The 13523-nt window shown below is 34.3% G+C and overlaps 3 protein-coding genes across 3 annotated transcripts; 1 reads left to right on the top strand and 2 right to left on the bottom strand.

The window, feature by feature from the left end:
• The first annotated feature begins 1748 nt into the window (after positions 1-1748).
• Positions 1749-4399, top strand: SBPASE (sedoheptulose-bisphosphatase). Its single transcript, XM_028060319.2, has 8 exons — positions 1749-2015; positions 2131-2250; positions 2356-2541; positions 3012-3093; positions 3199-3420; positions 3600-3700; positions 3790-3861; positions 3983-4399. Exons 1-8 carry the CDS (start codon positions 1917-1919, stop codon positions 4262-4264), a joined length of 1164 nt encoding a protein of 387 aa, XP_027916120.1. The 5' UTR covers positions 1749-1916; the 3' UTR covers positions 4265-4399.
• Positions 4400-5602: 1203 nt separating this feature from the next.
• Positions 5603-8158, bottom strand: LOC114180211 (endoglucanase 1-like). The gene is made up of 7 exons (XM_028066512.2): positions 7847-8158; positions 7537-7746; positions 7224-7424; positions 7040-7132; positions 6770-6931; positions 6453-6564; positions 5603-6265 (listed from the first exon to the last, which is right to left on the bottom strand). The coding sequence occupies exons 1-7, from the start codon at positions 8156-8158 to the stop codon at positions 5778-5780; spliced, it is 1578 nt and encodes a 525-aa protein (XP_027922313.2). The 3' UTR covers positions 5603-5777.
• Positions 8159-9848: 1690 nt separating this feature from the next.
• LOC114177263 (Transport protein particle (TRAPP) component) lies at positions 9849-13283 on the bottom strand. The gene is made up of 8 exons (XM_028062541.1): positions 13103-13283; positions 12890-12978; positions 12477-12540; positions 11627-11704; positions 10574-10650; positions 10411-10477; positions 10203-10310; positions 9849-10111 (listed from the first exon to the last, which is right to left on the bottom strand). Exons 1-8 carry the CDS (start codon positions 13172-13174, stop codon positions 10082-10084), a joined length of 585 nt encoding a protein of 194 aa, XP_027918342.1. The 5' UTR covers positions 13175-13283; the 3' UTR covers positions 9849-10081.
• Between the last annotated feature and the right edge of the window lie 240 nt (positions 13284-13523).

Genomic DNA, 13523 nt, shown 5'->3' with positions numbered 1-13523 from the left:
GGAGATGCGAGCTAGAGCTTCCGATACTCGAGCGGCGAAGGACAGTAGCCCAAGGAACGGCTTAGTGAACTGAAACCAGCAGGACAAGGTTTAAAACGAGCTCACTAAAAGGCTCAAACTGAAAACGTAAAGAAGAGACGGAACGAACATAGAGCTTGAGTTGGGGAGACTTACGCGGAACGGAACAAATGCGGCTGAACTTGCTAGACTGCGACTTCTCCAAACCCTAGCAGAGGTAAAGGCGGTTGTGGCTCAAGGCAAGGACAAAGCTTTTTCTGAAAATGGCAAGGAACTCTAGGTTTAGGGCAGACCTAAGAATTTTATACATTGAGCCGGCCTTAAGCCCACTCACAAAGGCAGCCCATCAACTTTAGGGCAGAATATAAAAATGGGGCCTTACAATTCACGGTTCCAAAACATTTTTTAATAATTTAATACACCAAAAAGTATTCATATTCTGTGAAACACATTTATAATAAAGGTGAAACATAAGAAAACATAAGAGTAATGAAAAAAATTATATTGTGCAGGAAAAACTACAAAAAATATAAGTACATTACATCAATTTAAATGAAAAGTTTTTTTAATTTTGTGTGTTGAATTGAAATTGAAATCTGTAATTGTTTATCATATGCCAAATCATCCACACCACTGCAGTAATAACTACAACTCTAACAACTTTAAGTAAAGGACTGCTTTGACATTTCATAAACTGAATAACGAACAAAATAGACTGAACATAAATATCCTGAAAAACCTACTGCAATAAGTCTAAACCTGCACCAGTATATCAATAACAAATAAATAAGTTAGCATAATCTTACCCCTTATGTTACACATCCAGATCAATAGGCAATATGTGATGTAAAATATTCCATATAACATTAAATTTTGGCTGGTGGAACTACTTTCAAACCAAATGAGACTTTCTAATTTAATATATTTTAGGATTAAATATATTTTTGTTACTCAACTTTTAGTGAAATTTAGAATTAATTTTTTAAAATTTTTTTGATCAATTTAGTCATTCTTCTTTAAAAATACATAAATTTAGTCATTTTAACCAAATTTTATTAAGTTTATCTAATGTTTCAAGCGTATTTCATGATAGTATATTTGAATTGTTTACACCGTTTGATACATTTCTGCATCAATATTAACTCAAATATTATCATAAAATGCGTTTAAAATGTCAAATAAACTTAATAAAAATTTTTTTAATAAAAAAGACTAAATCCATATATTTCTAAAGACGGAGGACTAGATTGTTATAAAATTTCAAAAAACGACTAATTTCAAAATTCACCAAAATTTAAAAAATAAAAAACATATTTATCCCTATATTTTAATATTTTACGAGCATTTACTCGTATACTAGTTCTCATTATAAAACAATTAATTCAGATTTTGTATATATATATATATATATATATATATATATATTTTTGGTTTAGTTTAATATTGCTGACATAAAAACCCTTTTAGATTAAATGTACCTCATATTCCTTTACCCTAGTCTCAATAAATTCTTATCTTTAACCTAAATTTATATTTTGGTTGCTAAAAAGTGAAACAGGAGCGACCACAGCACACGTAGCAGAAGACAGAGTTAAACACAAATCAGGTAGTAACAAACGGTGGTGGCTAGCATCTCCCCCACCATATCTCGTTAATAAAGGACCATAGCACAACCACATAAATACATGCGATGCTAAATATTCATACCAAAATGCAGTTTCATTAGCCTATCTACTCGGCACCTGCCACGTGGCACTACACACATAGTTAGCCACATATCTAAAATTGCTATCCCCTCCTCTCCCTTCTTAGTCTCACTATCTATCTATCAATCAATGCAATAACATAAAATAACACAACTTCATCTTTAACCTTTGGACATCCTCTTCTTTGCAGCCATGGAAACTGGCATAGCATGCTACACCCGCGGCCCTTTCTTACCAACTGTTTCTTCCAAGCACTCTCCACCCTCCATCTCTCCATCTTTTGCCTTCAGGGTATGCAGATTCAATCTTTTTAATTCTACTTTTACCTACCATGCTCCTTTTTCTTTCTTTCTGCAACTAAATTCTTTATATGAGATATCGACCACCACATTGTTTGCAATGATAGAGTCTGAAATCGAGCTCTTTTTTTGGAGAATCGCTAAGGGTGGCATCCAAATCGACACTGAAGGTTTCCAAGACAAAGTCTTCTTCAGTCGTAACCAGATGCGAAATTGGTGACAGTCTGGTGAGTTATCTAGACAGTGCAAAGTTCATATATCAATATCAAACTTTTGGTATTTTGGTTCACATGCACGTGAAATAAACTGATGTTGGTGTTTGTGTATTGTAGGAAGAATTCCTCACAAAAGCAACACCAGATAAGGGGTTGATCAGGTTGTTGGTGTCCATGGGAGAGGCATTAAGAACGATTTCCTTCAAAGTGAAGACGGCTTCTTGTGGTGGAACGCAGTGCGTTAATTCTTTTGGGGACGAGCAACTTGCAGTGGATATGTTGGCTAACCAGCTCCTCTTTGAGGTTAGACCAGTATTTTGCAATAAGTTTCTACCCAATTAAACAATCAAAATCAGATTCTTCTGCATCATATTTCTCCACAGTTATAGTTTAACTAACCCAATTCATGCATTCTTGATTGGTGCAACAAAAGGGACCCATAAATGTGTGGCTCTTGTGCAGGATTATGAAATGAATAGTAGTAGAATTATTAGTAAGAGAAAAAGTACTTTAGTTATCAGTTGTTATGTTGGGATCTGTTGTTCGAAAACTTTTCATCGACAATTTTATTTCTCAGAATGAAAACCAGTTCAAATGATTTCTTAGGGACACTCTGTTATGGTATGACCAGGACAGGTGATGAACTGTTATCAAAAGTCATTATTAGTATAATTTTTAAATCAGTTAACATAAAAGCCGATGATAAATATATCATAAATAGATGTCTTACTTTCAATGTGATGAAATTGACATCTTCAATGTTGTATTGAAAGGCGTTGAATTACTCCCATTTCTGCAAGTATGCTTGCTCTGAAGAAGAACCAGAGCTCCAGGACATGGGAGGTCCAGTTGAAGGTCTGCCATAATAATTATGTTAAACTGGCAATTGAATTGAGGTGTGCCTGTATTACAAAATGTAACTTTTGAGGTGATGCATTTGTGTGAATATGCAACAAACAGGTGGATTTAGTGTTGCATTTGATCCCCTTGACGGCTCCAGCATTGTGGACACAAATTTCACAGTGGGCACCATTTTTGGCGTGTGGCCGGGAGATAAGTTGACAGGGGTCACCGGAAGAGATCAAGTTGCAGCAGCCATGGGGGTTATGGGTCCTAGAACCACATATGTGCTTGCTATAAAAGGCTTCCCAGGCACCCATGAATTTCTTCTTCTTGATGAAGGTAAGATAACATTTACTAGAATCCAGTAAGCAAGAAGTCACACATTACTACATTACTCCATGCTCACTTAAAATGGAACTTGTCATTGTCAATGACTTTCCTCATTACTCAACAAGTAAACTCTTTATGTTCGTTCCTTCGTTGTTTTTCGTTTCTGATGTATATATTTCATATTTCAGGAAAATGGCAGCATGTCAAAGAGACCACAGAAATTGGTGAAGGAAAACTATTTTCTCCAGGAAATTTGAGAGCCACATCTGACAACCTCGATTATGCTAAGGTCTACCTGTATTCTCATACCAGTAAAGGAAGCTTTTAGTGTTCTAATAATGTTTAATATTACTTACAGCTTTCTTTTTCCTCCAACAGTTGATCGACTACTACGTCAACGAAAAATACACATTGAGATACACCGGAGGAATGGTGCCGGATGTGAACCAGGTTCTTTTCTTAAACACAGTCATGCATAATGTTTTAAGGCAGAGCAGTTTTTTATATTGTTTATGAGACATGGATGTTCTGTGAACCTGGTATAACAATCAACATGATTTAAAAATTGCAGATTATTGTAAAAGAAAAAGGCATCTTCACGAACGTGGCATCACCATCGGCGAAAGCGAAGCTGAGACTGTTGTTTGAGGTAGCTCCTTTAGGGCTGTTGATTGAAAACGCTGGAGGTTACAGCAGTGATGGCCATCAGTCTGTGCTGGACAAGGTGATCAATAACATTGATGAGAGAACTCAAGTTGCTTATGGATCCAAGAATGAGATCATACGATTTGAAGAAACATTATACGGTAAATCCAGGCTCAAGGGTGGTGTAGCTGTTGGAGCAGCTGCTTAATATGTTAAACCAACGATTCATTTTCAATTTTCTCTGCATCTAGAAAAATATATATGCTATCTTCAGACAAGTACCTGTTACTTTAGTCACATATTTCCTGTTTGTTTATCGCTATAAAAGTTAATTTTATGCTAATATGACTCATTAAATCTGGACAAAAAAAAAAAAAACTACATGAAATTTGATAAAACAAAACAAAAGATAGTGAAAAATGAGGTTATTTCAATCAAAAGAAAAAGTGAAAAATGAAAAATAAAATGTTTGTGATAGTTATTATAAGTTATTTGATAGACATAATAGTTTTTAAAAATACATAAAATTATATATTTATAAAATAATCAAAATTATTTTACTATTAGAAATTAATTTTATTTAATATTTAAATTATATATTTTATTTTAATATTAATAATAATATTTTTTTTTGTAATTTACTATTACAATTATTTTTATTGTAATATTATATATATATATATATATATATATATATATATATATATATAAGGTAATAGATTATCATCTACGTTTATGCATATATACAATAGATTATATTTGTTCAAATAAATTGTGTTTAACAAGAATGAATGCGTAATTTTATCTTTACACGGGATTTTCGTTTCATTTCTTTGCAATTCTGAAAATGGGTTAAAACACTATTCAGGGCAAATAAGTCTTTTTCTTTCTATATATAAATTATTTGATACAAACTAGGGAAATACTCACTTTTCTTTCTGGGAGAACAGTACTCCCCAAAAACAGAGACAGATAAAACATATATTAGTCAACATATGTGTCATACCATCCCTTAATAGTGACCCTTAACAATAAGAACTAAAAATATTATGAAAGAAAATGTCTCTAAACACTGAGGAATTAAAAATATATTTTCCCTTTTCAATATTTTACACAGTTTTTGAAAATGTCAGTTTCTTATTTCTGACATTTAATACTTTTCTTTTTCAATATAGTACTTATTGATTTAGTGTTTTATTTTTTCTCAGAAAGAGAGATATTTATTATGGTTTAAGATACACAATTCAAGCTTATGAAAATAAGATAATTTTATTTAAGTATGATATTTTAAACTTTAGGGTACATGTATATTTTAGGATCATTGTCCTGAAAAATATCTTAATTAAACGTTACATATACCATGTGCTATTATGACAATGTGTAACGAATTTGATAAAATAATTTTTATGTTGACTTGTTTTTAAAAAATGCTGGGAGAAAATTAAAACAAAAATCACCATAGCATGTAACAAGAAGAACAAATAATTCTCAAATACATGTTTATATCCATTCCATTTTATAATTTTTAATAAACTTAAACTTAATATTACTTTATGAAAGACATTTTATAGATAGAAGAGAATGTTAGATTTGAGAAAAAACCTTGCTTGTCGGGTGGAAACATTCATCACGGACCTAAACGATATGGGGCTAACGCCATACTGAGATTCTTCTAATTAAATACAAGCGTTAACTATAGGTACTACTCTCTTACTACCACACTATTGTTTAGCAGAGAAATAGGCAACAGCACCTACAAAGGGTGCATTGATGTACGTTGCTGGTTCTGATTGCTGATAGTTGTTTCGATCATCGGAAAAGTTATCATTGCTGTCAGGACCACCAACTATGGCTCCAACAAGCTCATTTGGATTGGGAGAGCCTGAATACAGATACTGAAACCCTTCGTTGCAGGAAATGTGCTGAGTCCTGGCACGAACCGAAGGTAGAGAGGAACCCCTGTGGTGGACATGCTTTGGGTACTGCTCCCCAAAACCCACCATATAAGACATCTTTCTTGGATTATCTCCCAAAATGTAATCAACTTGTGTTTTGGCTAGGTTTACGAGGTTGTCACCCGTGACCGTTGAAGTCCCACATCTCACACTGCCCCCGTTTGCAGAAAGATACTTAGCGTATGTCAACAGAAGGAGACTTGTCGATGTCACGTACTGTAAATTGCTCTCACTCCCCTTGTAAAGAAGCCCCCCTGCACAATTTCACACTCAAACATTTCACTACAAAACAACAAATAAAACAATGAATGAAAAGTTTTTATGAAAAACATCAAATATGTTTCTTTTCTGAATACCAGATCTTGCTAGTCTCTTACTTTTTCAATATTTTTTTTCTAATGAACCATGAGGATAAATAATAAATAATCGAGATTTTCTTACCTCGAGTGTACTGAGCCTGAGAACCAGGTATTCCAGACATTAGCGAGCAAATGTAATTATCTGAATGTGCCTTGTATAATTGGAACTCTTCTGAATTTTTCTCCAAGAATTCCTGACACCGAGTCCATGCAAAATAAACCTTGTAAGTGACACATATATATACAAAGTTTGAACCTAAAATCAATTTGTATGTTTAACTTTTATCTCATCAATTCTGTAAAACGTAAATGTTTTACTAGTTTATTTTAGTTTATGAAAAAAATTCAGTTTTTTCACTCTAAAATAGGAAATTTGAGTTGAAAGTAAACAGAGGGTACCTTGGAAAGGAGGATTTTAGTTCCGGGTCGCTTGTCATCCCAGCTGAAGGAGAAACCATCGTCATCGGCGCCTAAAATGTGGCCATTGGATCGAATATATTGCATGTACGAGCTAGTTCCTGAGGCTTTATAAATCCATGATGCACCCCACAGAAGTTCATCCTATATAGCATTTACGACAAAAACAAGTCCAATTAGAAACCACGTATTCGTGCCACATGTTTCATTGTTACAAATGTAATTAAGTTTTTGAAGCTGCATGTGCCTTACATGGTATCCGGAGTAAGAGCAGTAGAATGGACAGACAACAGAACCAAGAGAATCACTGTAAGAACCCCTGTAACGGTCTGCAAAATTGAATACCTGAAAAGAAACATTGATTAGACAATTAACATACAGAACACTTATCAAGAAATGAAAATGGAGGAACGGTTTATGTATATTTATTAATTACTTTGATGGCTGCTTGAAGCAATTTGGAGGAATATGCTGAATCCGAATCTCTGAAGACTATTGAAGAAGCTGCCAGTGCAGCTGCCGTTTCTGCTGCTACATCTGATCCTGGGTTTTGAGCTGATACCTTATATACATTACGTGGAGTGTCCATATCTTCAGGCCTTTCCCAACACTTGTGATCCATGTTCGGGTCTCCTACCTGCATCAATCAACATTTCTTGTTCATTTCTATCAATTTTCTTTCATGGTTTTTCTTAGAATCAAACTAGGCATGGAACTTAAATTGGTGGCTGTTAAAAAAGTATGCTCACTTGGACATATAATGTGTCAGGGGTGGTAGTGGCAGCCTTAAGAAGGTAATCTGTGCTCCAGCGGATAGCAGCTCTAGCGTTTTCAATCTGCTCCATCATCGAGCTTCCAAATTCAATCACACTCCATGCTAACAATGTAGTAGTAAAGGCCATTGGCAACCCAAACTTAACGTTATCTCCAGCATCATAATAACCACCTACCAGGTTTACCTGAATTACAACATTAATCATGATTAAACTGTTAGTGAGCAACAAAACCATAAGACAGTTTAGTTCAAAATTTTAATTACATATCAATGTGTATATATACATGATATGAAGAGCCATCGGACAATCCAGAATCTCCCCTCCATGTTAGTCGCTGGTTGGAAGGCAATTTTCCAGACCGTTGTCCCTCAAAGAAGAGAATGGATTTCTCAAGAGCCTCCTGGTACTCTTGCGATGTGAATGCTGAGCTTGGTTGATGAAACGAAGAACATAATATTAACAACAGAAAGTGTAACATTAGGGAAAATGTGGTGGCTGAAGCCATCTCTTTTCGCATGTGCACTTCTGAGACAGACAGAATTAGAGGGTTCAGGGAATGGAGTGATGGTTTGTTTATATTTATAACGTGGGACATGGGAGATTACTTAACTTGTCATCGGGTATATATGAATGAATTAATTAATTAACTCCAAATTAATTGTTTCAAAAGTTGTCATTTTTAGTGAGAATAATATTGGACTCAGAAGATTGTGTTTAAGAAGGGTTGGTTAGGTGGACGTTATGTGATAGGTCACATGATCAAGTGCGGCAAACGGGGCAAGCAGAAAGTCCAAACATGTGACTTCTTTATTGAACACTTGAGCTGAAGATAAGCCATTTTGTGATGAATACATTGAAAATAAATGCATGTTTGATTAGGATATAGTAGTTATGTTACTGTGGTTATTATTGGCGAAACTTACGCCAGGAAATTGGACATAAAACTAGTTAGAAGACGGGTATCTTGGAGAAGTGTAATTTGTCTGTAGCAAAGGGAGGAAGTCACGGACACAAAAAAAGGAGTCACATGAGAAAATGAAGGAGTTGACGGCCACGAGTGCATAGCGAAAGAGAGACGGGTGCTGTAGAAGGTTTGCATGAGAACATTTTAATGAATATAGAAATGCCACAGAACCAATAAGAACAACCATGGTATATATCACGTGACAGGGATGTTCACATGAATGGTCAAGGATTCGTGCATTTTTCGGTGGGAAGAGAAAAGAGAGGAACAGATGTGTCATGCCACGATTAATCATTCGATCTTGGATTCGGTCTCTTGCTCGACACTTTTGTTTATTAAATTGTGAATTTTGAAATTGGATTGCCATTTGATTTACAGCATCCGTGATTTCAGAAAGATGGACCGTACTTGTCCCAATAACCGCTGATTTTACAACAGACTCAACGGTCGTTAGTATTTTAGTAGGAAAAATGATCTACGTACAGTAAAAAAAATCATCTATACTCCTAGAGCGAGCAAAATTATTAAAAGGACGTATTTGGATTCCTGTTAAAAAAACTAAGTGAAAAGAGTTAAATTGACAACTCTTCCATCTTTTACTTCTAAACACAACCTTTCACACCGCCCTTCCGACTTACGCTAAACCACCTTATAAAATTAAATATAAAATTTAATATTTCAAAACATAAATCAATATAATATTTCATAAACACTTCAGGCTAGCAAATCACGAAAGTAATATGAAATATATATATATATATATATATATATTAAAAATTAATATAAAAGATAATAAAAAATATTATAATAGTTAAACTTTAACTAAATAAAACAAAATGACAGAAGACAAGCATATCCAACACATAATAATAACAAGTATTTTCCTAGTATATTAATCCTATTCAATTTTTAAGAAAAATTATTCGTTACAAAAGATACAAGCATTCAATGTACAAACTTTATCATTTCTATTAATCTTATCGAATTTAAACACGGTTTTGTTATAAAATGTTTTTCGTTTATATAAAATATCAAATAAATGTAATAAACCCTTCAAATTTAATACTAACTTTCCTTTTTCAACAACTTTAATTTGTCAAGTTTCAACTGCCTATGACAAATATAATTAATGTTGCTGATTATATATATATATATATATATATATAATTTATGTTTATATTTTTTTTATATCACGCTCTCTTTTATTTCTAAAGCATACCAATCGTTGAGATGACGGAGAATCCATAGGCGATTTTAATGCCATGGCTTGCTAGCAAATCAAGCTTTCATTTCCTAGGTTATGCTCAATTATTACAAGGGGTGACAGAAATTGAAAATAATAGCATCAACACGAACACGAGATTTTTTGTACAGTGTGTAAGGATAATTCCGACCATAACATACATCAGAATAAAAAACACGAGTTCAGAAAAATCAATAGGGTAATGAAAAATCCTAAATTACTTTTTCACATGCAGTGGTGTAAGTTCCACATCTTTCTATGGTGGTGTACAGCATTACAGATATCATAATTAAAAATTCCTTGTATAAATATCAGCCTAATCTTGCTTCTCTTTGTAGCACCTGGTAGGTAGAAACCGAAAAGGAAACTATCAGTTTGTAATTTAGCTATCAGCATACGTACACGTAACAAGTAAAAGCAATGGAAGTATACCTCTTCAGCAAATTTTATCAAAATTGTCGTCCGTGGTCGTTGTTGACCTTCCATGGGCACAAAATGCGCAGTTACTACAGCTGGAAATCCGGCACCGTCCAAAACGCCCTTCATCCATAGATGAAACAAAACAAAACTACTGATTTGGACACTTTCTATAAGGATTAGATAATCAGATGACAGTAACTGAGCATGGCAAAATACATACCCGTACTATTCCAGCAACAAATGCTCCACAGTTAAACGTCCCCATGTCCTTTGGGATAGAAATGAATCTATAAAGCAGAGATCCATACAAGCTTACTCACAACTAATTGATGAACGAAAATATAGTATGTAACAGTCAAATAAAATGCCGCGACTGAAATTACTTGTTTACTAGAAGCTCTTTTTCACTAATCATGTATTCATCTTCATGTTCGGTTCCTTTCTCCAGTGAATCAGCTACCTAATATAAGAAGAAAAGCATTGAAACTTAAGGAGCTGCTAAAAAATTAATATAGTTGACAACTTAACGCATTCCAAGGGAAACGAGTACATGACATGAAAAACCAGAGTAGAAAACTAGTGCTCGATTATTAAAAACAAATGGTATCAAAGTTTCATTGGGTTCAAGTCATATCTCTTACTTAGATCATAACTACAAGATATATGCCTAGGCAGGTATTGGACAATTCGCACAGCTAACGCACTGTGTTTCAGGTCTCTCACTAGATCAGCAAAGGGGAATTTCCAAAAGACAAATGGGAAATCATGATGTAGAACGCATGACTAAAATATACAGGTTCGCCAAGAACCAACATTTCATCAATGATTAATGATTCTTTGTATAAACAAGTAAACATGACATGATGATGATCAACCCAACCCAGCATGCTCCCAAGCACCAGAGATCAGTTCAACGGACATCCATGATTAGGGGAATAAGACCTAGTAACCAATAGAATATAAAATAAAACCACAATATATTTACTTGCTCAACATTTAAAGGGCCTTAGAGTAGGCAGTGGTCTAATTCCAAATACCAAATCAAGATGAACCTTAAGATTACTGTGAAAAACCACACAAGCTTGCTAAAGCCAACCATCACAACTTTCAAGAGTGAACAATCAAAATGGCTTTGTATAAAAAGTAGTCTACATTGTCATGTAATGCACGATTCACAGCTACGATAATCTTCTTTTCAAGATTGCAAGGTGAATATTGTTCTTCTCTAACAGAATTTCACAGAACCTTTTTGCCAGTCTGCTAAGGCTATGCATAACAGGATGACAAAGGCTCAAAAAAATTAAAAAAAATCTCATGTATCTAAGCAAAGGATACTTCATATGCTGGTGTAACACAACATTTATTTCACTTTTCCAAACATCAAGAGAATTCAGGTAATGATGGAACAAAAGCAAATTTTGATAAAAGGTGCTAACCTTTCCAAATAGTACTTTCCACACTGTACTGTGTACAAAAGAAAGAATACCCAACAGCCGTGTCTCCCTTCTGTTTCCCTGTAGTTTAAGAATAACTATACATCAATCATGCTAACCTCATGCAAAAATAACAAAAAAGTACAGATGCATTCCACCCTCATGACGAAAATTAAATCAGTTAGGGTCAAGTTTCAATATACACAAACAATCAAATTGCTAAATAAACCAACATACAGGCCCCTCTTTGAACCATGATATCACATTGACAAAAAAAAGAATGTGCCTGGATTCTCTCACTTTATAGATCGATGGTTAACACGCCAAAGGGGTGGTTCAGTCTGATTAATACAGAGAGTAGAAATGTCACATCTATTAGTCTAGGTGCAATTAAGAGTTGTTAATTATAATGGTGGATGGCTTGTACAGCTACTGATAAGACTTCATTTTTCGTAGTAACGAATTGTCATTACCAAATAACCTAATCAAGAAGAATAAGCGAGTAGAGATGGTTATGAAAATGCCACAGGCTCAGAAATCACTTGGGATGATCTGAACACAAGTGTTTTATCTTCTGCTCCTCCTTTGTTTGTTTGAAAAATAATCGAACCCAAGTGATAGGTCATTTAGCTTACAACAGTCCAAGACTCCAAGCACAAGCTCATGGATCGAAATATAATAAGGATGCATAGTTTTATGCCATTCAAAGTGATAAATCCTTCAAAGAGAGGAAACTGCTGGATTACCCAGTATAGTATCCCCTCTTATCAGGGTCAAGGATTACCTTTGATTTCTAACCCCGGTTGTGATAAACAAAGAAAACGGTTACAAAAAGTTGTGCCCAAAACCATACCTTATCCCTGTGGCAAAGCAGCTCAAGAACTCGTGCCCCAACCGCATATCCAGCATCCTCCAGTCTGGTAGATTTGCATTGTTAGATGCTAAACCAATAAACTAATTCGCGTCAATTTGAAAATATATACAATAAAGGATCAGGAAAATGATGTTTTCAAGCCAAATCAGTCTAGAATCTGTATATCTTCAAGCTTCTTTAAGTTTAAAACAAAGTACGAAGGAACTATTCAGTTGTAACTAACATTTCAGACTAATTGTTAACTTTCTGGATCCATCAAAGCAAAATAAATCATCCTCAACAATCAAGTACCTACTTTTTATCCCACGATCTCACAAGTTTTAACCTACGGATAAAATAAAAACAAAACCGATAAACGATTTCGATTAATTCAAAATGCAATGGATGATAACCTTCGTTCGAGTTCCCCAATATTATCGACCTGCGTTTGGTTGTACTGAACAAGCTCCGAAAACAAGAACGCGAATGCACTCAAACTAACCTGCAACAACACATCATATTAGCAGTGGAATTGGAAGCACGGGATCAAAGTGATGAAAAATGCGAGATCTGGATAGTTGATCTTGACGAAGTGGTTGAAAGGGGGAGAGAGAGAGAGAAGGGACCTCTTGCTTGCCCCTGGTGAGGGGCTTGTCAAGGACGTTACCGTACTGCTTGGCCTTTCCGACGCCGATCATCTTCTTCTTGCTTCACTTTTTAGGTTAACACAGATTTGCCTATTTGATCATTTTCGCTGTATGCTATATATTCAACATTTTAAAATTTGAGAAATACCATCACTTATTACGATCAATTTTCTTTTTCATCTGCCCTCACCGGTTAGAATTACTTAAAATATATTGATGATGCAAAAATAAAAAATATCACACTAAATTTTAACTACAACTTTACTTTACACTATTTTGTCATGAGAGTTATTTTATAATCATAGATTGTATTTAATAAAGAATAATTTTGAAAAAATAAAACTTTACTTTGGTTCTATAAAGAAATCAATACAATCTCAATAATTTTATTAATAAACTA

The sequence above is a fragment of the Vigna unguiculata genome, chromosome 1 (genome assembly GCF_037176805.1).
Source record: "Vigna unguiculata cultivar grain cowpea cultivar isolate G323 ecotype 2 chromosome 1, ASM3717680v1, whole genome shotgun sequence".
In the NCBI taxonomy this organism is placed as follows: Eukaryota; Viridiplantae; Streptophyta; class Magnoliopsida; order Fabales; family Fabaceae; genus Vigna; species Vigna unguiculata.
Note: the sequence above shows the minus strand (reverse complement) of the source record. Positions and strands in the feature narration are given on the sequence as shown.